The sequence below is a fragment of the Amblyomma mixtum genome, chromosome 2 (genome assembly GCF_055824585.1).
Source record: "Amblyomma mixtum isolate Tamu chromosome 2, ASM5582458v1, whole genome shotgun sequence".
NCBI lineage: Eukaryota > Metazoa > Arthropoda > Arachnida > Ixodida > Ixodidae > Amblyomma > Amblyomma mixtum.
The window spans coordinates 194,610,766-194,635,667 of NC_143013.1; the positions used below are offsets into that span (position 1 = coordinate 194,610,766).

A 24,902-nucleotide genomic window follows, 5' to 3' on the forward strand; every position below is an offset into this window, starting at 1 on the left:
TGTAGATAGATCCCCCTTCACCCGCTCTCCTTCATCCTGTCATTTCATTTTACTTTTTTCTTAATTATCCATCTACCTTATACTTAGAGGCTGGACTTTTCGATTTAAGCTGAAAAAGAAAACCGCTAACTGTACGCTGAGTTCAATTTTAAATACTCAGCTGTAACAGAAAAGGGAAAGTACTTTCGACATGAGGCCCACAGCAGTTTTTATTTTTTATTTATTCATTAATTACTCCCTACTGCCTATTGGCAGTCAGAGAATGAATGGATACATTGTTCTTGAAGCCTTGCCGAGCTGAATATGACACGGCAAGGAAGCACAAAACATGCGATTGACAGGCAGCAGTGAGGGAATGCGCTGAATCAACAAAGGAAAAAAGGATGTATACACAGAAAGGCCGACGGCAAAGCAAAAAGCGTTGCAAAATGGGGCTTGCTGCATCATAGATAAGGTGACTCGGCCGTTACAAAAGATTCAACAGAAGGCATGTCAGCAACTTCATAAAGTAAGGCATTCCACACGGCTGTGGTTTTAGGAACGGAAACACTACCTCAAAAGAAAAAATATAACGGTACAAAAGCACACCGCGAGGCCGCCTTCAGCATTATTGGGGTAAGGTATATGAAAGTTGGAGCGTTGACAGTTTGTGTAGCAGATCATCGTTCTCCTTTTATTGGAGCTTTTATTGGGCCCTTTCCGTAGCTTGGCTAGCTTTGTCGGTATAGCATGATACACTTAATATCTGGATCGTTCGTTCCCCACGTTGGGCATGGTACTTTTCTTTTCTGCTGCGCAAGGAAATGAACGCATAAATGTGACTTTTATTTCTCCCATTTAATCGTACGTAGCGCATACCTAGGTGCTTTGTAAATAGTTTTTTTTCTATGTGCATACACACACACTTGCAGGCGCACGCGCAAACACACACACAAACACACACACACACACACACACACACACACACACACACACACACACACACATACACACACACACACACACACACACACGTGCGCGCTCGCGCGCGCGCACTCGCACACGCACGCACGCAAACGCACACACACACACGCACACACACACACTCGCTCACGCACACACGCATACGCCACGCACACGCACGCACGCAGACGCACACACACACACGCACCCACACACACACACACACGCATACGCACACACGCATACGCACACGCACACACACACACTCGCTCACGCACACACGCACACGCACTCGCACACACGCATACGCACACGCACCCACACACACACACACACACGCACACATACTCGCTCACGCACACACGCACACACACACACACATACACACACGCATACGCACACGCACACACACACACACACACACACACACACTCGTTCACGCACACACGCATACGCACACGCACACACGCATACGCACACGCACACAAACACACACGCACCCACACACACACACACACACGCACTCGCACACACGCATACGCACACACACACACACACCCACACACACACACACACACACACACACACACACACACACACACACACACACACACACACACACACACACTCGCTCACGCACACACGCATACGCACACGCACACGCACGCACGCAGACGTACACACACGCACGCACACGCATGCCAGCTCAGTCGGGTGACAAATGTGAATTTATTTTTAAAATTTTTATTTTAAATTACAATACCTCAATACCTCAAATGCACCAGAGGTAGGGGTTTACATGAGGGGCCCCTTGGGTTCTAGATATATTCTGGGCTACTGTTCTCTTTTTTTCTTCTGAGGCGAAAACAGTAACAAAATGAGGCTCAGACGAGGACTTTGACGTCGTCCGGGTAGCTCAGTGGATTCCACTTGCGGGCACTAGGGTGAACGGGCTTGTCCCGAAAGAGCACTAGCAGCCGCTAATTCAGTCTCTGTATCTTTTTTTGTGAGTATACAGGAACGTTGTTGAGAATGATTAGCTTCTAAAAAAAAAATTCTCCGCCTTCTGCAAAAACGTTGCAGTCTTTATTACAGTTAGTTTTTTTTTTCATAGGTTGCATTCGTACGCACCTGTACAGAATCGAAGACAACCGAGGTGCTCTGGCTCGCCTGGAAGTTGTTCCTCAGGATTTTGGCATAGGTGTTTACCAAATGAAGCAAGTTTGAGAAGTGGTGACTTCATGAGCCGCCAAATAGTTTCGTTACTATCACTATCACAATCACTTCAAGGAGGGCGGTGCCTAGAAAGCATTTGTCGTGGCCGTAGTTTGACTCGTACGGTGAGCAGCTCGGCACGAAAGTCGCGCTTCAGGTTATTATAATGATGATGATGATGATGTCCTCGGGCTGAATGGCACATACCCACGGCGGGGGATTGGCCAGGGTGCATAGCGGATACAAACGCACTCATGTACAGGGAATGGAGTATAATAAAATCTAAAATTTTGGACACAGAGCTAGAATTTGTACAATACAAAAAATACTGAGAAAGAAAAGTTGTGAATTCACATGAACATTATTCACATGGTTATTATATTCACGCCACTTTGACTTCCTCCTCTGTAGGCCAACAGCCCATGAATATATTTTATGTAGGCGCGTGCCAGGCAAGCCGTCCCAGCTTCAAATTCGCGTGCATCGCGAAATATACAGTCAAACATAATTTGAACGTGATCGCCTCTGGCTTAGCACACTGGGATTAAATATTAACAACTATATTTTAAAAAGTAGGGAGAATTTTACTAGATTCATATCAGTGCGAAAGCACGGATTTGTGCTACGTAGAAGACGACGATAAGCGGGCAGTGCCGCGGGACGGAGCGGATGGAAGTTGATCAAGATGACGATGTGTAAGGCGCCGCGCTAAAGTGTGGTGGAGTTTAACACGCGGCGTGCTCGGGAGCGAAGCGCAAGATCGCACAACGATCTATATCCAGCGTTTTCGCAAAATTTTCGCCACGTTTGTGTTGGATTCACCTTTTGAATCTATGGGTGTGTGGTGTCTTTCCATGACACCACACACCCAATTGTGTTTGTATTTTGCGAGTTAATTTAGTTCATGTTTTGCCGCACCATATTGTGTCCTCTAATTCTGATTGTCCTTGTTTGTGGGGCTTCATGCATGAGGTGTGTTTAGCTATTCTTTTCCTGCTTGTTCTCATCTCTTTTGAGTTCCTGCTTTCAGTGCCGAGGAAAAGGTTTTTCAAAGATTTATTGTGTGCTCTTCACTACGCTCACCGGTATTTTCGTTTACTGGGACATGGCGTACTCAAAAGACCACGCAAAATGGTCCTTTCGCCACGTACTAACACCCTTTTCTAGGAGCTACATAGCGGAATATTGCCCGCTGAAACATGGTTAAATAAAGGCATTTTTGTGTCTGCTGTAAATTGCCGCCTTTGTGATATTAGAGAAATAATTAAGCATTGTCTCATCGATTGCAAATGATGAAGTTTCCGTTTGGCATACGTTGCAGTGGACATTGAAAACAAAGACTTAATTTGACACCTTACAGGGTTCGATATCTCACTGCAGTGCCATTTGTTGATGAAATTGTTTGCTTTCATTGGACTACAAAGCCTCTCTAAAACACGCATGATAGGCAGTCATTGTGAATCGGTTGTTTCTGCAAAAGAGCACTTCAGCAGAGTGATTGTTCATATAAGGAAATTGCATGCCCACACCTAGTTTGAATCACAGTGGCAACCACTCGTAGTGCTGTACTGTTCATTGCCCTTCTTGCAGTGAATCGCCGCTTAGGTGTCCCGTATTATTCTTAGAGTAACATGCCGACTGTTGCATTTCTTATCGTGATTGGTTGTTTGAGTGTGTCGTGTTATGCACTGTGTTTATTTGCATATGTTTTATTCGTGTTTTGTACATAGTTAATGCATATAGAACATTCCATCCCTATAATAAGTAGCATGACAAAAAAAAAAAACATTGCCTAGTGGTCTCGCGCAGCGACATTTGAACCTGCTCTGTTCGTGCAGCTGTGGGTCGACTTCCGGTTGTGGATATTGATGTGATTTCTTTTTGCTAGGCTCTGAACCATCGAATTATTGCTTTCGCACCAAAGAGGCTGCAACGAGTACATGAGCTCTGCCAGCCGAAGATTACTCTATCTTGCACCATCATGCTTGTGGCAGGTAAGGCACAGTCACGCCAGTCAAACATTTGCGGGGACGTTTCAGCCTGAACGAACGTGATAACCATAAAATCGCTCTAGACTGTACTACGTTCTCTCCGTCCAGCTAGATCTTTAAGCCGCACATACGCACACGCACAAACATCCGCAGTCCGACGCACGCGCACTGATCAAACCACAGGAGAGCGCATGCGTATGAATTCGTGACATATTGCGTTATCGTCACATTGGCAAATATGTCTCATCGCTGAGCACGAGGTAACAACTGATGTTTCCCATACGCGGCTTCCACATTTCAAAGGGAGCGAAGGAAAAAAAGACGCCTGTGTACTTTACGATTCCCAATTGAGAATACACAATCGCTGGGCGTAGAAATTAAACCCATGTCCGTATATGCGCTGTGGCGTCTCTTACACATCACATGAGGCTTCGGAGCGGTAAATAAGTCCTAGGTCGTTTTCTACTTCCACAATAGCCCCATGTATGATAATGCTTCTGCCATGGATCATTTAAACTTCGTCCAAAAATATTGTGCATCGAAGGCTCCTTCCACTCAAGAGCGAATAGCATATGTACTATGCAGTCAAAAGAACTTATGCAATATCTAGAAAAAATCAGACCTCTCAGGAATCAGACGCCATTTAATTGCGCGCAAATGCAGCAGGCGCGCTGCACGCTTCGCGAAGTGCATTGTTCTATCACTTCAGTGCAACATACGACGACGCTATTACCGGTGCATTCACACAGAGCGACATCCTAGGCCTTTTGTTGCTTTTTCCTTAAACTGCCAGTGCTTGGCTGCGCCCGATCGTTTAACCGGGCGCGCAAGAGCAAAAAAAAAACAAAAAAACACGGACACAGTAAAAGGCCGCCACGTGTCAACTAGAAACGGCGATAACTATAAAGCGCATGTCAGCTGGTGTGCGCAGTGCTTCCACAGCCTGTGGGTTGCTGTCATGGCGCTCCAGCTACTCCCAGCTCTCCTGCTTGCCTTCGCCACTTCAGTTGCTCTGGGCGGCGACATATCGGTCAGTGTGAAGACAGCAAATAGTGAAGACAGCAAATAGAACCGTAGATGTAGTCATTCAAAGCTTGAAAATTTGCTGGAAAGGGCACGGCTGAATACGGCGTGCTTTTATTTATATTCGCGCGTGCTTATCCTTTATTTTGTGCTTTGCATCAACTGAATCGCATTCTCTTGCGCTTTGAGAAGTTTGCTTCTGCAAAAGAGTTCTGTGAAGAGAACAAGAGGAACAAGTGCGCTGATTCTTGGTGACGTTTCATTCTATTCATTTATTTTCTCTACATGCGTACGAAGATTTTAGAAAGACTAAAGAAGCTGAAAGGTCGTGGGGGCGAACATACGCTTGTCAGGAAAAATACTTGTCCGAAAGATGCTATGTAGACAAAATGTATTCTTATCGAAACTAAAGATGACCGACCAGTGCGAACGTTTGCGTCTAACGCTCGGCTGCATCATTCGAGCGTCGGATAGGAAGCGATAAATTCACCTAATTTGTTAACAAAACATCAGAAATTAAATTGACGAAATGATAAGATGGAAATTTCCACTATTGTCATCTCTTTCTGTTAGTGCTTCTCTGTAGGATGTTAAAGGTGCGGCTTCGGACGTTGGCTTATAGCTTTGTTTGACTTCCCAAGCAGCCCGGAAGAGTCTCGTTTAGCAGTTTGACGCAAGAAACCATGCTGGATTAGAAAACCAATCAGCTGTATTTTAGAACACACTCGCTGAAGATACTGGACTCGACATATCGAAATTCGCAGTGAGAACAGGGTATGCGGTTCGGGGTCCTCGAACAGAAATACGTACTGAATAATTTTATTGGCTAACTTTTACGCTGCAGCTTCGGTTATGATTCTGGTCATGGTCTCGGCCAGCAACACCGCGCTGTCAGCAACCGAATGTTTTAACTAACGCCAGTCCCAGGATGGCGGGCCTGGGAAGGCATGTTAATGAACCCTTCCCTCAGGCATCATGTCCATGCAATTCGTAACCACTTCCGAACTTCGACAACGCTAGATTCTCCGTAGGTTAAAATCAAAGTAAAAAAAAAAGTGAATGGCAATTACACGGCTTGTAATGCTGGAAGTCGGCGCTAGCTGGCATGCGATAATGATTCAAACACTTGCTCTTAATGGTGCATTGAAGGCTCATGTGGCCTTCCATGGGTTACCATGAATAGTCTGAATCTTGTTGAGCAGTTTAGTAGCCGGTCAAACTTACGGGAATGTTGCAATGCACAGCGCCGCAACTTGTGGTATTCTCATAGCGCGAACTGTTCTTGCTCCACGCAGGTCCCTACTCCAAAAATTCCTCGCATTACAAGCCAGGCAGTTCCCAGTTCGCCAGTGATGTAGAGACAAACGTTATTCGTTTCTTAGTAAGCCTTTTATAAATAGAAACACAATCTGAAATTCCGAACGATCTACAGGAAAAATAACCCCGGAGAGGAATAGTCCAAGACTGGCGATTGTTTTCTTTTATTTTCTTTTATTTTATTTTTTTTTGTTTTATAAGGCAACCGCTGTACGTAGGAGGAACTTCGCGGTGTCGATGATCCTTCTTTAGTGCATAGTGAGTCCATGAAATTAAAACTTTGGCGATAGAATAAGACCTTTTATTGCTTATTGGAACACAGTACTGGAATATGCCGAACAACCAATTTCTTGCGTGCTCACCTGAAGGACACGGGACTTCTCAAATGAATCTGTAACTTTTCTCCATGGCAAATTGATGATATTCACTGCATCGCAATGACCACACATTTTTATTATCGTCAATTCCTTTAGCCTAATATTTTATATTGCCTTTTCTGTCTGCCTTTCTCTCTCTAATGTACTCCCCAGCGTGGACTAGCGTCTCACCGCTGTCTGCACGTCAACTAAATTCTGTCTTTATTAAAAAGCTTATCTCGCTTTCTCAAACAACCATGCTATGGCTCCCTTGAGCCGGGAAACGAATTCCCTTTCAGTACAGCAAACTAGAGGAAGATGTTTATGAGGTGGAGAGAATTGTGAAGGGGCTAGGACGGCTATGCTTAGCTTTGGCGTTATTGTGCATGGCTTCTGTAATGCTGGGACCACACGGTTGACATATGTAGAATCAGGACGATCATGATTTCTTTGAAAAAACGAAAACGTGATGTACGTGGTGTGTATAATAACTTGAGGAAGGAAGAAAGACCGGAGATTCTGTTAAAATACATACTCCTAACTCAGAACCCCAGCGCTAGCTGCGATCTCCCGCTCACGGATAAACGAGCAGAAGATCTCGGCCGGGGAGAGCCAAATATTATCCTGGAAATTAATTTTGCATCATCTTCATCATCATCAACAGCAGCAGCAGCAGCAGCAGGCTGACTACGCCCACTGCAGGGCAAAGGCCTGTCTCGTGTCTCTCCAATTAACACTGCCCTTTGGCAGTTGCGGCCACCGTATCCCCGCATACTTCTTACAGCACGCTGAGTACGTCCACTGCAGGGCAAAGGTCTCTCCCATGTCTCTCCAATTAACCCTGTCCTTTGCCAATTACGGCCACCGTATCTCCGCGTACTTCTTTATCTCATCCGCCCACGTAGCCTTCTGCGGCCCCCTGCTGTGCTGCCTTCTCTTGGAATTCACTCAGTTACCCATAAGAACCAGCGGTTGTCTTTTACATGTTCTGCCGAAGCCCATTTCTTCCTCTTGATTTCGACTAGAATGTCATTAACTCGTGTTTGTTCACTCATCCACTCCGCCTGCTTCCGATCTCTTAATGTTACACATATTTTTCTTTCCATAGTTCGCTGCGTTGTCCTTAACTTAAGCTTAACCTTCTTTGTTAGCCTCCACGTTTCTGCCCCATAGGTGAGTACCGGTAAGATACAGCTGATGTAGACCTTTCTCTTGAGAGATATTGGTAAACTGCCATTCATGATGTGAGAGAACCTGTAATATGTGCTCCGCCCTACACTTATTCTTCTAGTTATTTCCCTCTCATCATCCGGATCAGCGGTCACTACCTGCCCTAAGTAGACACATTCGCTTACTGCTTCGAGCACCTGGCTACCAATTGCGAACTGCTGTTACCTTGCTAGACTGTTGAACATCACTTTGGTTTTCTGCATGTTAATTTTTAATATATGAGTTGCCGTTAGCAAAATGGTCAGTTGTTTCACAGCGCTTGTGTGTGTGTATTTAACTTGTGTTTTTTCGCGCTGTGACTAAAAAATATTTCTGTCGCCACCACCACAAGAACACCAAAACAGTCAGTTTGTTCACGCCACGGAGAAAAATTCTCGGGCATGGAGATGCTATCCCGAATGTTTCGCACAACACAGCGAGAAAATCTACTTGTTCGAAGCTCTACCAATCGCTGGCGCACTACGTGGGATTTTGTTGATTTGTCGAGCAGCTGGTATTCGAAGATATTCTAGGTTTATCGGGCGTGTTGTGAAGATTTTCAAATCTTGAACTTTAACACCTTGTGGTAATAATAGATCGAAGCTGACCGCAACTTGTACAATTACCAGTTTTTAAACATTCATAAACGCTTTGCTCATCGCTCGCGGCTTGTTAAAGCTAAGGTGACTTGTTTAAACCAGACCCAAGAGGCCATAAAGCCCACCCAGCTTCACGCCGGAGCACACGTCGCTGTAGTGAACACCATGCACAAGCATTGGGCACCTTGCTACCTTGGGCAAACTGCCAGCCGAGGTCTTTGCTCCGCATCCTCGTAACCATAGAAATTTATAGGCGGCATTCGACAGTTAGGGCCAGTTCAGTAATCATTTTTAAGCGATCAGAGACGTTATCATCACCATGTTATTAATTACCATTAGATCAAGCAAGTCCATTGTCGGGCCTCGGCCTCTACCATTAATCTCCAACAAAACCTGTCCTGTGCGAGATGCGCCAACCTTATCCATGCAAACGTATTAGTCCCATCCTTCCACGTGACTCTCTTCCGCTATTTCTTACTTTTTCCTTCTGAGGGACGATGGGTTATCTCCCCTTCTCATTAAATGTCTTGCCCATGCCCACATCTTCGCCGTTATTTCAGCAAGGGCATATCTCGTGTTCATTACTTGACCTATCGTACTGTCTTCCTATGTATTAACATTGCACCAATAATTAGTCGTTCCATAACATGGTTCGCTGCGCAGTCCTCCACTTACCGGAGACTTACTAGCGTACGTGAGGGGCTCGTTCTCACTAGACCACTGCGCGTGAGCAATAGATACCCGACCTGTCCAGTATATTTATACGCTAGTAAGCCCCCACTTGGATAAAACCATCCCAGCCACGAAAATAAAGAAGGCACTGCTGAATTTTTTTTGTGAGCTGGTTGCACAGTATGCGGTTTAAAAGTGGCGTGTCAAGGCTCGAAAATGCTACCTCGGTCGACGCTGACTACCGAGTAACGGTGAGGAGACAAGGGCGGGAAATTTACGGGCTCGTTGCGATGTAATAAGGCTGCAATGTAATTAGGCAGTGGTTATGGTGCTCCGCTGCTGACCCGAAAGACACGGGTTCGGCCGCGGCGGTCGCATTTCAATGGAGGCGAAATGCTATAGGCGTCTGTACAGTGCAATTTCACTGCACGGTAAAGAACCCCAAGTGGTAGAAACTATTCGCAGCCGTCCACTACGGCGTCCTTCGCAACCTGAGTCGCTTTTGGACGATAAGCAGCATAAAATAAGCAAAATGCTTTAAGGTATCAAGAGCAATATATACTCGCTGTTAACATTATCAGGCTTTTTCGCGCGGAAGCGCTGCAAGAACTTTTTTCCCGAAAACACGGCTCCTGTGAACATTTTCTGCCGATAATTCGAAGCACTTAGTGCGCCTAGAAAGGCAGGTCTCAGCATTTACCTCACCGGAACCAAAGTGACCAGGCGCGTGCGCTCTGGCGCCGACTACTCAATCCTTAGTGGGCCGTTCGCCGCTGCTTTGAAAAAGGTGTCCACGCCATGAACGATAGCGCAGATTCGTACGTCCGGGGGTCTCTTGATCACTCCGGCTGGCACATGCACGTCAAGAGTTCACGAAGAAACGTACCTGCCAGCAGACGTTATTATTATTGTTTTAAGCATGAAATGCTTTTAGCTCCCGTTGTCGGCAGTGTGGTGACGTCACGCCAAGACCGAGAGCCATCATCCGGGCACTGAAATCCACTCATCCGGGCACTGAATTCCACTCATCCAGGCTCTGAATTCCACTCATCCGGGCTCTGAAACGAGAACATCCGGGCACCGTACGAGACTTGTCGAGATTCAACGAGACTCTCTGAGCCCTCCTACGGGACCGGCATACAAGCGCCGGTTGCTCACCAAACGAGTCACAAAAAATAACTGCTGCCAGTGTCTTCTCAATGTTTACCAAGATATCAGTCGAGCTGTGCATTTCATAATGCACGGAATTATAATTTCCGATTTCTAATAACGTGTGCAAAAAGCACATACATGCCACAATACACTTCGTTGTCATATGCGATCTGTTAGGGGCTTTGAGAGAAGGCCGCTTAGAGAAAGAGGGGAGCTCCAGGGCGAGAAGGGCTTTCGGCTGAAAAAGTGCTTTCGCGCGCTCCCCAGGGATGGCGCTGCGGTCCTACACTCACGCATGTAAAAGACCGGCCGCAGGGCCTGCATGCCCTTTCCTCCTCTGGCAGGCAGATGTATACACGCTCGCGGAGTATTCGAACGCGCTGCATATACATTCTTGTCAGGCCTGCGGCTCGTCGTGTCCGCGTACGCTTCTGCATCGTCCTGGAGTTCAATGCCGCCACCGTCACAGCTGCTTAAAGGGACACTGAGGAGAAATTGAAGTTGACTTGCATCGACAGAATACCAGCTCCTGATTACAAAAACGCCATTCATACTGACAACAAAGCTCCTGTAACATAGAAAAGAGCAAGAACCAAAATACAGGTATCGCCGCCACAGGCCAAACTCGCAAGTACAAGCTTCATGGCGTCATAGAACAAAACAGTGTTGCTAGAACCAATAGTTCTAGCGGTAGAGCCACGAGAAGCTACGAATCACTGAGGCGCAGCAAATGCATGCGCAAATCTTCTTGACGTCGCCACATGGCGCCACGTACCCGATAGCTACGCGCGCTCCTGCAGCGCCGGGACCAATCAGCGCTTGCTCTCAGCGGTATGGGGGCTCCCGGCTGGCTCCCGGTATTCCGCTAACGGTAACAAGGTACACGGTATGCTAAAGGCGTCTATTTGCGAGAACTTCGTTGACGACTTCGAGAACGGGATCCATTGTAACGCTGGCAAAACGCCGGTGCAAATGTAAACGAAGCGACGGCCGCAATAGCCGATAGATAACTTCAACGTGCGGCCGGCGGTAGCTTTCTTTTCGGCTGCTGCTGGGCCGCACTGCTGGCCGCCAGAAATCACGGAGTGTGCGTTACGTCATGTGAATGTCATGTTTCACGTCACTTAGTTCTGTGTCGTCATAGCAGAATCCCAAGTTTGAATCAGAGCGGCGGGAAAAACTATTTCAACTTCGAATCCAAATTTCTTAGAAATAAATGCATCTTTCGCTGCCGGCCAAGTGGCAACAAAGCCATGAAATGCCGTACTATCGGGTTTTACTATAAAAAAAATATTAATAGAGCTCTCCTCAGTGTCCCTTTAAGCCGAGCAATGGAGCCTGTGTTAGGCCCGTAAACATTTCATGCTTACTCTACTCTCGGTTACGGGAGAGGCGCAATTTTTTTTGCACGACGTCATTCTCGGTAGGGATTTCCGGACATAGAAAGACGCGGTCATAGACCTTCAATTAAGTTCAGTGTGCTTTTCCACAGGAAACGCAATACACAGAGCTTCAGGCTACTCCACAGCCCTGTGCACCATGGGTGATCTTTTCGCCATTCCTTCTTATTCGAGCGTAAAGGTGTCCGCCGCCGCTAAGACGTTGCGGAAAGTTGAAGGCGCCGAGGAGGGGAACAGTTCTTGCGTTTTCAAAGGTGCCTTGCTATCGCCAGAGGAGTCTTTTGCCTCGAAGACGGAGCAGCAGAAGCGCTCATATCGAATTGTGGTGGTGAGCACCAACATACTAAAGGGGGAGCCGCTGTAGCTCCGATTAATGATATCCAGGTAATCGTCAATTTCCCTGGTCGCTTCCCAGTCCACCGACGAGGTGCGTTGGTACTGAACACCGGCAGGCCCATCCGGCGATACAGACAGTTGCACAACAAGTGTCCCGCTCGCCGCAGTGATCACACAGGTCGATAGTCAGCAGGGCTCCAGGTGTCATTTTTACGTGGGCGTCCGGGAGGCGGACAAGCAGTGGTGGCGGTAGCAGAAAGGCAGAGGTTTCCTGGCGGCGACTCGGAGGCGGTACTGCGCGACGAACAGTGGCGGCGTATGTGATGGTGGATGGCGTCGCGGAAAGTTTATAGGGAGCTGGCGTGAGACGCTTCTCGCAGACCAGGACTCGGACGGTTTTGCGAAGCACGTCAGCGCTACTGCTGTCGAGCAGCATGGGTGGCATGTCGAACTTCTCCTGCATGTTCGTATCCGAAAACAGCCAACAGTACTTAAAATCATGCGTTCGCAAACCTTTGCACGAAATACGAGCCACGAAGAAGTGAGAACACTATAAGCAGTGTCTCTTCTAACTGTTCCATTTACAGGAGGAGAACACCAAAAAGTTGGTAGAAGCGGTAGCAGTGCAAGAAGACGCCGTCGCGTACCTCACCTCAGTCGATGATCCCAGACTGAAGTGCCTGACAAGCCGGGTGACTGTATACGAACCTGAGAAGCAATTCGCCGTCTACCTTTATCACTACCAGGGCCAAAACGGAGAACCTGGGTTCGTAAGCCAGTTGGCTCGTTCTTTATTACGTGCTATAAACGTTCTCAGTGATTACTGCTCCAACTTTCGTCCTGTAACAAAGTGTTTCTCCTAAGTATTCCTGCGTGTCACAGGTGACTAGTATTAATGTTCATGCGCGTGATTCGCGCCTGTGACATCTTGCCTCTTCGGGCCTAGTCTAGGAACGACCGGTGGTAACCCCACCCACTGACTGGTATTCGTAATTTAGTAATTTTCTGCTCGCATCTCAGTGACGCACTATTTTGGTGACATTTAAAGCGTACAAATAGACCAAGAAGTATTCCGACAACGCTTTAAACATTTCTATAACATCAGGTGTTGTCGTGAGAGCTTCTTGTCCAAAATGGCATCTTTACACATTAAGCGGAATTATTTTCTTAATTTGAGTTCAGGGAACTGGAAGAGAGAACAACTTTATGTGCACTACGTAAACATTACTCTCTACAGCACAGAGAAGAACTCTGAAGTGTGATACTCACTTTGCACCAGTTTCCTAGATGCCGCGATTGGAGTAAGTGCCGTTCACATTTACGTAGGCGGCCAGAAGAAATAAAGAAAATGTGCGAAAACTCTTCCTGGTTTAAATACTTAATTAAAAATTTTAGCAGATGAATGCATATTGCGTGGCTCACTATAACAGTTTTCTAACCTAGTGCTATGAAGCAGTCACTTGCAAACGGACGCAACTAGCGCCTTTACATTAATTGGGCCTTGGTTGTACAGAGAAATATAAGCTCTTCTTCCCCATTGTCACATCTCGGTATAGAGTGCGCAAACGTGAAAAGCATTTTTTTTTTTTTTGGAAGCGGCGAATTGCTATGGGATTTTTTCTCTGTCCCATCAGGGCTAACCGAATGGTGAAAACATGCAGCAGCGCCCCTCAAAAAACGTTCGTGAAAGCACCAAGAAAGCGCTTTTTCCGGTTGAAACATTCGGAAAAACGAAAAGCAGAGTAGAGCGAAAGAGGCCACTTTAAGAAAACAAAAATGCCGCAGATTTATCGTGGTTAGGCCAAATGCGAATTTAGAGCAGTACGGTTTTTGGTAGTGCCTCAGTTTTTAAGGTCAAGCAGCCTTTAGGCAATGATTGGCGAAAATGGACTAAAGCTCCGCCTTAAGAATATAACGCCAATGCGTTGTTGGTTTAATGCCCATGTTTGCGAATTGCGCATTCTCTACATTACAATTATAGGCCACTGAGAGTACTCATGTCTTCCATTTGTTTCGTCGACAGATTACCACAGCCCTATGGAACACTGACACAAGAAGAAGACACGCAAGACAGCGCCCGTCCTCTTTGAGTGTCTTCTTCTTGGGCCGAGGTTCCATAGGGCTGCGGTAACCTGTCGAAGAAAAACAATGAACGAACTAGCCAAGATCAAAATCATCATCAAAATAATCAACGTAGCCGTCATATCATTCCTCAAAGACTACTGCAGCGGTTAAGCGATGAGCCACGGTCCTGCGATGGCAGGTGTCGCCACCGGTGGGGCTTCTGAGAACCAGGTTGCTCTTCCTGAGAAACTGCTCAAGACAAGCTTTTAATGTAACTGCCGACTGCTACGGGGGACAAGATGTGACCAGACACTCACAATGGTGAAATCAGCGAGTTTTCCTTTAGCTCTAGCGCCGTGAATATTTGCTCGAGTTATCTGGCCACAGCGACTGGAGTGGTTCGAAATTTCATTCCAGCACCTTCAGTTCTGCACTCCGTGTATACCTTCTCGTGAGGGGGCTAATGAAAGAAACAAAGTTAGTACCAGTGAGGGAAGAGCAAGTTGAAGCTTTGCTTTCGGGTGTTGACGCAAGTAAAAGAGAGAGTGCTCAAGCATAGATGCTGCGAAACAATTATCGCCACATTCCAAGCACTTATTGCCACTCGCGAATAAATTATGAGATCAGCTGCGCAGCTGGTGGAAGGAGCCTTTAAAAAATGTGATCAATCTACAGTCCAATTATCTCAGGGACACAAGCGATACAAAACCGTTCGATAATCACTGGAAGACAGCGCGAGCATTGCGGTGGAGCGTGCAGACCTGAAGATATCAGTTGGCCAAAAGTTACCTTCTCCGTTTAGCTATTCCTCTAAACTTAGTTCAAGACCCCATACGGGAAAGACAGATACGTTGACCTTGTACAGTTATCTGCTTTTCTATGCGTAGCTTAATACACGGTTCCTTTCACTTTGTGCGTTTGACATGTGGGTAAAAAACTTTTCAAGAACTTGTCATTATTTTTTCTTGTTTATTTTCCTTCTTAGGAGTGACGTAAATTACTGCCTTAACCTGACTTCGACGGAATCTTTCACGTTCGGTTTCAGGCCTTGCAAAGGTAAGCCTATATGCGCCGCGCCTCTAACACTGATTTTTTTTCTACTACCACTCTGCCGGGCATTGTCCGATTCGCAACCAGTTGGTAACGCTTGCTACTCCTTCCGCTCGTTGCACCAGCCTTCTTGCGTGCTGAAACTTCGCGCGCAATGGATTTAAGTTTTCTTTTTTTGTCCAATATGCTATAGACAAAGCGCTTACTAAAAATTATAGCGATAGTTTGTCTAATATCGCTGAGGGTGATGAAGATGGATTTTTGTGGCCAAAGAGCGCAATGGCACACGGCTGAAGTTCGCGCATTGCAAAGCACGTCTTAAGAGCGTTGTCAGTTTTCTCTTAAATGCAACAAAGAAACGAAAAACACACTCCTTGATGCTGTGGATCTTGACCACTATGCCATGGAGTGCCTTCTTCTTTTCTGTTACATGCAAGAGAAAACTCCCACCGCGCTTACGCTATGCTGCGCAATGCGGGAACCACAGCGATAGTCGAGTGAGCACAGGCTTGCGGACGCAATCAGACTGCGCGCTTGCGGGCAACGACCAGAGCCCGCTCTTCCAGCCGCTTGTCACGTGCTCTGGTCGCCCACCTGTATGCAGCGTCCGAGAGACTTTTATAAGCGTTCGAAGGCCTCTTATGACCATGCGTCGCATTCGAAGGTGAAGGTTGCGTGACGCTTGGACAACGTGCGCGGTATGGTCACGTGACTGCGAGCGCGCGCATTGTTCATTTGAAGACGACTGCAGTGCGAGGTGCGAGTGCCCATTTCTTGGTTGCTGCGCACCGGAAGTAGAGCCGAAGGGATACCAGACGCTTGCCGCAAGTGGGTCACGGCAGAGAAGTACCGGGAACAACGGGCCATACAGCTTTAGCTCAACGTACTACGAACAGCTGTCGCCGTACAGTTGCTAGCAAATGGAGGCTGGAAGCTCTGTTTTTGACTGTGCAAAGAGTGTATTTTTGCTAGGACATCAGGAATACCTTCCCTTGAGTAACCTGAGAACCTTGTGTTTATTTTTTGGCCTTTTTCAGAGAACACCACTTCTTCAACGGCCCAGGGGTTGTACTTCAACGGAAAGAACTGCTTTATTGGGCGATTCCCTCTTTTGGGCAACGAGAGTAAGTAACATTAGCAAAGAAGCTCTCGAACTCGTGCAGCACGTGCATTTGTAAGGGGGCACGTGGCTGCCCAATCTCAGCAATGCCATTTTTGGCCGAGCCTGTGTGGCAAGTCCAAATTTATTGTCACTATCCTCCTTCAAGGAAGTGATGTTCTAAAAATTGGTTAAAGGGCGCAATAAAATTAAAAGTACCGAAATTTAAATCGCCATTACATTGCAAAGAATGCCGTCCCTTCTGACAAACGAGCTGCCATGAACACCAACACGTCATTGCTAATGCCAAATAACGTCCGCCTGAAGTATCTGTAAGAATAACATTTGCTGTTTGTAAACTGGACTTCGGCAACTGTACTCAATTAAATTTTTTCATAAGTCATGATACTCGATTGTACGTCGTTTCTGGAGAAATGATAGACCATTCCTCCATTATCACTGCCTGCTAGAGTGAATTTTTTGGGACAACGTGCTCTGCTGAACCCTGCAGACGACGTATAGACTTAGGTTCGCCCTTGTTGCCCCTCATGAATTTGATAAAAACTAAAGACAATGCCCTCCTGGCGATATTAACGCGGTAGCATACACTGTAAACAAAGTCGTCCCTGTTTACGGGAAAACTGGTGGCAAATTTCTGCCGGTTGGTTCGCGCGATTTGTAAAACGGAGGCGCCGTACCAATGATTCAATGTCCGTAGAAAGGAATACAGAGAATGTCTGTACGAATAATGTAAGCTACGTAAAATGCGATACCAGAGAATATAATGAAAATAAATCGCATTCCGTAATAAAATCAGGGATAAAATATTTTCTTTACAGTTGCTGTTCCGCAATTCCTTCTTTTTTGTTTTTAATTGCCTGGCTTCTGCTGAGGACAACGACGGACTAAGACGCAGGCACACAGGGCAGAACGTACCGTGTTCCCCAATCAGTGTTTCCATCAGTGTTCCTCAATTTCTCTAACGGCAACACTATAGGGTCCTCCCACTTATATATCCATTTTCTGGAACTCTCTTGCCGGAGACAATGGCGCTTCCCCATTGATGCCAGTTATTTCATTTATTTCTGCCGTAGGGAAAGCGCGCACGTTGAATACTGTCTTGTGCGTTAAGCTGGTCATAGACCTTGTCACATAGCCATGCTTAACCGCGGTGATGGCAGCAGCGGTTTTCGCCAACCGTGGTCACTGCTATTCACACGGCGGAACCAACCATGGTTATGCCGCTAACCCTGATTATAGCAAACTAAATTTGGCGACCTCGGTTTGTGTCGGTAGTGGAGGATATGGCGGTGTCTGCGGACGGGAGGCGTCCTTCGCCGCAGGAGTGCGAAAAGGGTACACGAGTTAGGCAGCTTCAGTATCATGGAAAGAATGATTCTGATGTGCCTTGAGTGATAGATTGAGCACTATAATGTTTACCCCCAATGTCATGACGAGTGTTCGGCGGTGTCGCTCCTCTACAGACAATGTCACTGATCTTGTGTCCACAGTCCAGGAACAGAAACGCCAGAAGGTCATGTGCGTGCGACTTTTGCTTGATTTCAAAGGTGCTCTCGATAGCCTAACACATGAAGGCATGGTTGATGCGCTAGAGGCTGTTGGAATCGGTGGTGGGATGTTCAGGTGGATAGAGAGCTACCTGACTAACAGGTCATTTTTAACCATGTGTGAAAATGGCCCTACACCTGTGCATTACAACTACCGCAGCGTGCCCCACGGGGGGTTTTCAGCCTTACTTTGCTTATTATGACACTTATAGCACTACTAGAGAGCCTACCAAATACCGTGCATATCTCTGTGTCTGCCAACGATACCTGCATCTGGGCCCGCCTCTGTGACGCGTCTCTAGGTGCGAGCAAAACTTCAGCGGGTAGCAACCATAACTTCCTTCTATCTCCTAGTGCAAGGTCGGAGCGTTTACGCCAAGTGCGTCGGCGGTGGCAGCTACACCGCCGCTCCTTCGCCAGACGTCTCGTTGCAGTCGAGTGAGTCAGACACATGGGTCCGAAGCGGTGCAGTCATTCCGCGCCAAGCGGTTCGGGGAAGCGGAAGTGGGCTGACCACAACGCTTTCGCCAAGCACACTTTAGAATTTCCAAAGTGTCTTCGGTTGTACTAGCCGTACTGGCTTAGCGCAAAAGATAGACATAAAGGAAGGCGGGACAACACCGCGCTGACTAACAACTTGAATCTTTTATTCAGAAAGGACTGCCTTTATAGATCAGAAAAAAAAACACAAATAAAAAGTGTACACTGATGGAAGAAAAGCCAAAACCTAGATATCGGCTCGAGATTAGAACTTGCCTTCTCTTGTGTCTGTCTTTCGTGCTTTGCCAGTATGGCTAGTACAATTGAAAACCAACTCGCCCAGCTTTCCGTCCTACAGTCTTTTCGGTATATTTTTCAGGAAAGGAAATGCGCAGTATCTGTCTCCCACAGCTGCGAAACTAATAGAGCGGGGGCTTGGAAAGCAGAAGGTAAAGTTTGTAAATTGGTTTTTGAGGAAATAAAATGCGCAGAATCCGTCTCACACATCTCGGTGGACACCTGAACCAGAGGGAAGGCGCATAACTGCCCTCTTGGAACAGTGAACACCTCAATCGTGCTTTAAGCTACTGGCATGGTGGTAGTGACAGATGTGCGCTGCATGCTTTGGCATTTGCAACTTTGTGCCAGAAACGCTGGCACCTGCCAGGGTGGCAGGGTGGGTGGGGACTTTAATGTAGATATAAAGACAAGCGGGATTTTCTTACCACATAGGGGAGGTGGTGACGAAGCGCGGCTACGGCCGCCTATCTGTTTTTTTCAGCCAGCATCTGCTTCGGCGGACGCGGTTGTTGCTGCGACCCGCGTCTTTTCTTTCCTTTTTCTCTTTCCTCTGTTCTTATAACTCTCCTCTGTCTGCACGTGGCAGCGGTGGTCGCTCGGCTGGAGCCAGTTGGCAGGCCCGTGCACTTTCCTTTTCATTCTTCTCTCAGTCGCAACAACAACAACATACGACATATGCGGGAGAACATCCCGTTCCCCTCGCTCGTAACGGCTCCCACAGCTGTGACAACCTCGCGAAATACTTGCGCAGACCTCTTCTTTGAGAACCAGGCATTGGTGCAGCAAGTCGAGCATATATCCATCTATTTCTCCGTCCACAAAGCTTCCTTCATGGCTTCCTTCAAGACAATCAAGAACTGTTAGTGGAGTGTTTCTTGAGGAGGGGTTATGTGTGAAAAATAACAAGTTGTCTGTAATTGTGCATGCATGCCTTTCTCGAATTCTTTGCCTCAATCTATCGAAAAACTGAAACAGCTGATGAGCTGCGCTCAAATTTCGTATTATAAAGGAACGCAGTCGTCAGCAGTTTTCTTACTCGGGACTGTATATAGTCCTTCACACGCTGCGGATGGACCTATGCCATCTAATAAGAACGTCCCAGCATCACCTTGTGACAATACCGGTACGGAGACCACCCACTGTGTTTTCAAAGATAATAGTAGACCACCAGTCGTCCATTTCATCACAGTTCATTCCGCTGGTGCGGTCTTCCTCGGCGCTGTGGTGTCTGCGGGAGCTATGTGTACGCCTCACAATTCCGGGGATAACGAATAAATCGGCCCTATCGAAGACGGCCCTTTAACAGTTGTCACTCTTCCTACTCCACTCCCGGTATAGTGACCGCACTCAAGTGTATACAAATAGCTCCACTCATCTGCTAGTTCAGCTTGCGCTGTGGTCATTCCTGTGCGACAAGCCAGCATCAACCACCCAATCCACCGGATCAGAATTGGCCGCTCTGCGTGCGACTGTGCATTACATCGGTGCACAAACCCCGGCGAAACAAGACCCTTCGAAACGCAGCACGCCATTCACATCGCCTCGACCCTTTCACTTCAACTCAGTCCACCATCCGACCTCTCCCGCTGTGATGCTACGCTCTTGTGTCGTCTGTGGCTAGGAGTGGCGTTTGCAAATGCCTACTCCCACTTTTTCGCAATAGCAGACTTCCCTGCGTGTGAGAAATGCGGGTGCGATGGGAATTTTCAGCACCTACTTTGTAATTGCCCTCGGTTTGAGCGTGAGCGTGTCCTCCTGGCTGCAAAGCTCCGCCATTTATGTCCTCGTCACCTTACAGAAGCCAAGATTCAGGGCCATTGGACTAATCCTATATCACAAAGGACAGCTGTGAGGGCGCTTTTGAAATTCTTGACTCAGTAGTATGCCTTTCAGAGTATGCCCAGTGTACCCTGCTAGTTACGGAGTACGGCAGGTGAAAAAGTGATCTAGCTTCCTCTCTTCCCTTTCTTTCTCTTCCTTCGTCCCCTTTCTCACGTGTAGGGCAGCATACCAGGCGCCGCATAGTTAACCTCCTTGTCTTTACGCTCCTCATTCCCTCTCTCTCTCTTCGCATGAAGACGCGTTGCAATCAGCACATTAAAATCGGCAGTGTCCAGAGTGCAGTCAGATGGTGCTTCCATGCAACCTTCGAGTACCGCCCAACGCTGCAACAACAGCACACTCCAGCACCGCCCCACGATTCTCAAGCTATGCATTTAAGCGCCGTAACGCAGAAAAAGGTGCGGTCCGCGGCTCGCGATCAAAGCATGATCAATGAGTTAGAGAGGCAGAGAAGAACGGTGGGTGTAAATATTAACATGCAGAAAACCAAAGTAATGTTCAACAGTCTAGCAAGGCAACAGCACTTCACAATTGGTAGTGAGGTGCTGGAGGCGGTAAAGGAATACGTCTGGTTAATCGGTGATCCGGATCACGAGAGGGAAATAACTAGACGAATAAGAATGGGGTGGAGCGCATATGGTAGGTTCTTTTAGTTCATGAATGGCAGTTTACCAGTATCCCTCAAGAGAACAGTATACAACAGCTGCATCTTACCAGTACTCACGTATGGGGTAGTAAAGTGGAGGCTAGCAAGAAGCGTTCAGCTTAAATTAAGAAGAACTGCGCGAGCTATGCAAAGTAAAATAATAGGTGCAACGTTAAGAGATCGGAAGCGGGTGTAGTGGGTGAGAGAACAAACGCGGGTTAATTACATTCTAGACGGTATCAATAGGAAGAAATAAGCTTGGGCAGGTCATGTAATGTGAAGGCAAGTAACCGCTGGTCCTTAAGGGTAACGAAGTGGATGGGAAGAAAAGGAAAGCGTGGCGGCAGAAAGTTAGGTGGCCGGATGAGATTAAGAAGTTTCCGGGGACACTGTGGGCGCAACTGTTAAAAAACAGGATTAATTGGAGAGACATGGGAGAAGGCTTTGCCCTGCAGTGAACGTAGTCAGGCTGATGGTGATCAGGACGTTTGGTAAATGGCTGCGGCAAAAATTCGAGATCAATTCTGGTCTCGAATGCTTTGTGTAGGAGAGGGATTGAAACAAATGGCAATGGCTTAGAGCTCAGCTAGGCCAGGATTTTCGTCTACTGATATTTCTGCTGCGACACGCCGTTACTGTGGTTCAGCAGCTTGGCAGCGTCTCTTTGCGAAACGTTCCTCTCGTTCTTAGGGCGTCTCGGCCGCCCGCTTAGCGTTTCTCGCCTTGTTTTCACGCTGGCGGCCGGCCTTGTACCATGCGACGACTTCTTGAAATTTCACGCAGCCTGTACTGCTGCCTTCACGAGCACAGCCTCTCTCCTTCTTCCATGGTGCTCGTCTGAACAGCGACCGCATCGCTTTCGGCTTATTTCCCTGCTTCGCAGCGTGACTGTGCGCATGCGCAGTGCAGCGCAGCGGCTGTGGCGTCATGGTTGCCATGGTAACGGCGCATGCGCAGTAGTGGCCTTTGGCAGGCACCACAAAATACGCTTCTGCTAGGCTAGTGCAGCTTTTTCTACAAAATTCAATCTCTTGGTTCCCTCAGAAGCCGGCCAACATCGGCCGCTCAGACTTCAAAAACTGTTGTGATAGCTTAATTAAATAAACTTTTAGTAAATGAGTCGGGTGCTCTTCACGGATACAAGTTTTCTCGACGAAAGATTCCCTCAATTCTCTCTAGGAAGTGAAAATGCAAGACTTAACATCAGAACCTGTTCTGGGCAGCTGTTTCCAGCACTGTTTTTAATCGCGCCGACAATAAGGCTGCCAAATGCTTATACAAATGTCATGTTCTTCCTTTTCCTGCAGACTGTCTAATGTGGGTGAGAACAGCCTTCAAGGATTCTGTACCCGAAGAATGCGTGGCTCAGCACCATGAGCTGTGCGGCCCGGAGAGCTACGTCCTCTATGACAAAGAGCAATGCTCTTAGCTCGAAATGTATCATTTGTTCTGCTGACGACTAATATCCATTTGCTCGGATTCGCGCGTGTAATAAAATTCCTAAAGGTCATGGCTCGCTTCATTCAACCTGCTTATTGACGCGATAGTTTTAGATGCCCCGTTGTCCAGAAAATCCGGTGTCGGCGTTGTGCGAAAATTACGAGCGTGACTGGCAAGTGGTGCCCAGAGAGTAACCTAGGAAGCAGTTGGACCACCTAGTTCACGTGACCTTGAGGCGTCCTCACAACTTGCCCACCGGATGAAGAGAAAACTGACCACCGTGGGAGGTGGCTGTTATATTAATGATTGATCGTGACAGGTTCCTCGGGAAGAGCAACTTAATTGAGCCGCAAAATCGCCGCCGGTGGCAGCACCTGCCATCCCAGGGCATTGGTGCATCCTTTTATCGCTGCACCATTCCGGAAGGATGGTACGAGGTCTTCAGGGACCTATGAATGTAAAAATCGAATAACCAATTCCGCATGCATGGGCTATACATTACTAAAGCAATCGCGTCAAAACCTTAAAGCGGAGCTTTAGTGCCCCCTCTAATTTTTTTTGTCCACTTTGAGATGACCTATGGGCGCTTATACTAATGCAGTTCCCTTTTTACTTGCGTGAGAACGACTGTAATTCGGAGATAGCTGATTCGTAGCTAATTTGTAGATAGCTCCCACTCTCCATCATCCTCTCATTTCATTTTACTTCGTTTCTCAGCGCTCGTCTGTGGTGTCTCTCTCTTGTGTTGTTCGGTCTCTTTCGCGCTGTACCACCCACGATGAATGTTTCCTGTATTAAGCATGAAATGCTTTTAGCTCCCGTAGTCGGCACGTTGGTGACGCCACGCCTAGACCCAGAGCCACCATCCCGGCACTGAATTCTACTCATCCAGGCACTGAATTCCACACATCCAGGAGCTGAAACAAGAGCAACCGGGCACCGTACGAGATTTAACGAGACTCTCTAAGCCCTCCTACAGGACCGGCATACAAGCGCCGGTAGCTTCGCGCCGAACGGGTGGTGGCGTTCCTCACTTCCTGTACGGTGCGGTTCGGTTGTCCACTGATATAGAGAATTACTGCGCCATTTCCTTTCCTCAAAAATCCTTCCGTTCAAAGGGCAGGGTATCGCGCCGAACGGGTGGTGGCGTTCCTCCCTTCCTGTACGGTGCGGTTCGCGTGTCCACCGAGATGACAGAGAATTACTGCGTAATTTCCTCAAAAAGCGACGAGTTCAAAGGGCAAGGCATGGCTTTAGCTGCAACACGCATTAGATCGGAATACATTCTTACAGATACACATACAGTGTATCGCAATTACCTCAGGGGCAGGATCGCACCACTAGCAGCTAAAATCCTGCAAGATAGCTACAGCCGTGCATGGCTACCAACCCACACACAAACACTCAATATGGGTACCAGGTCACCAGGGCATCCCAGAGAACGAGAGCGCACATGCCTCAGCCCGAGCATTCCTCCCCCGGGCACCCATTGCGGATGACGTGGAACCTCCTACCCCACTACTAACTTATAATGACATACATCAGCACTTAAGATTATCCCGTCGGGTCTACCCTCCGCCGGCTAAGACACTGGACAAAGGGGAGGAACTACACCTCCGCGAGCTACAGACCAACACTTACAACAACCCACGAAGACTACACCAATAGACCCGGAGTCATTTGACTCACACTGCAAATTCTGCGGGGAGAAGGCAGACCTGTACCATATGGTATGGGCCTGCCAAAGAAATCAGGCGGTCACTGTCAATAACCAGCCAACGCAGGAGGGGTGGGAGGCATCTCTGACCAGCTCGGACGAAACGAGTCAAAAAGAACTCATCGAAAGAGCGCGGACAGCAGCCTACGCCAATGGGGTTCCGAACTGAGAGCTCCACCCGCCGCTACAACATCCTAAAAAATTTTATGAAAATATTTTCATCATCATCGCGCCGAACGAGTGGTGGCGTTCAATGGACTGCCTGGCAGCGCTACAACACGATGTCGCGTTCCGCTCCTAAAGGCGAAGCTGAAGCGCCGTTAATTAGCAGTGAATTGGTATTTAGTCATTAATCAGTAATTAGTCATTAATTTTAATTTGTCATTACTTCATCATCAATTATGTGTGACGTAATCCAGTGGTGACGTCAACAGTGTCACATAGGCAAAGTGGTGCGGAAAAAGCTTTCGCCTCTACGCACTTT

The 24,902-nt window shown here is 47.5% G+C and overlaps 1 protein-coding gene across 1 annotated transcript; it reads left to right on the top strand.

Annotated features, from left to right (window-relative positions):
• Positions 1-12,015: 12,015 nt before the first annotated feature.
• On the top strand, positions 12,016-22,690 carry LOC149362014 (uncharacterized). Its single transcript, XM_089568201.1, has 5 exons — positions 12,016-12,204; positions 12,800-12,978; positions 15,262-15,332; positions 16,364-16,450; positions 22,569-22,690. The coding sequence occupies exons 1-5, from the start codon at positions 12,016-12,018 to the stop codon at positions 22,688-22,690; spliced, it is 648 nt and encodes a 215-aa protein (XP_089424327.1).
• Positions 22,691-24,902: the final 2,212 nt, after the last annotated feature.

Coding starts and splice junctions, on each gene's coding strand:
- LOC149362014 (XM_089568201.1), top strand. CDS start 12,016: ATGGGTGATCTTTTCGCCATTCCTTCTTATTCGAGCGTAAAGGTGTCC. Junction 12,979..15,261: donor GGCCAAAACGGAGAACCTGG/GTTCGTAAGCCA, acceptor TTTCCTTCTTAG/GAGTGACGTAAATTACTGCC. Junction 16,451..22,568: donor CCCTCTTTTGGGCAACGAGA/GTAAGTAACATT, acceptor CTTTTCCTGCAG/ACTGTCTAATGTGGGTGAGA.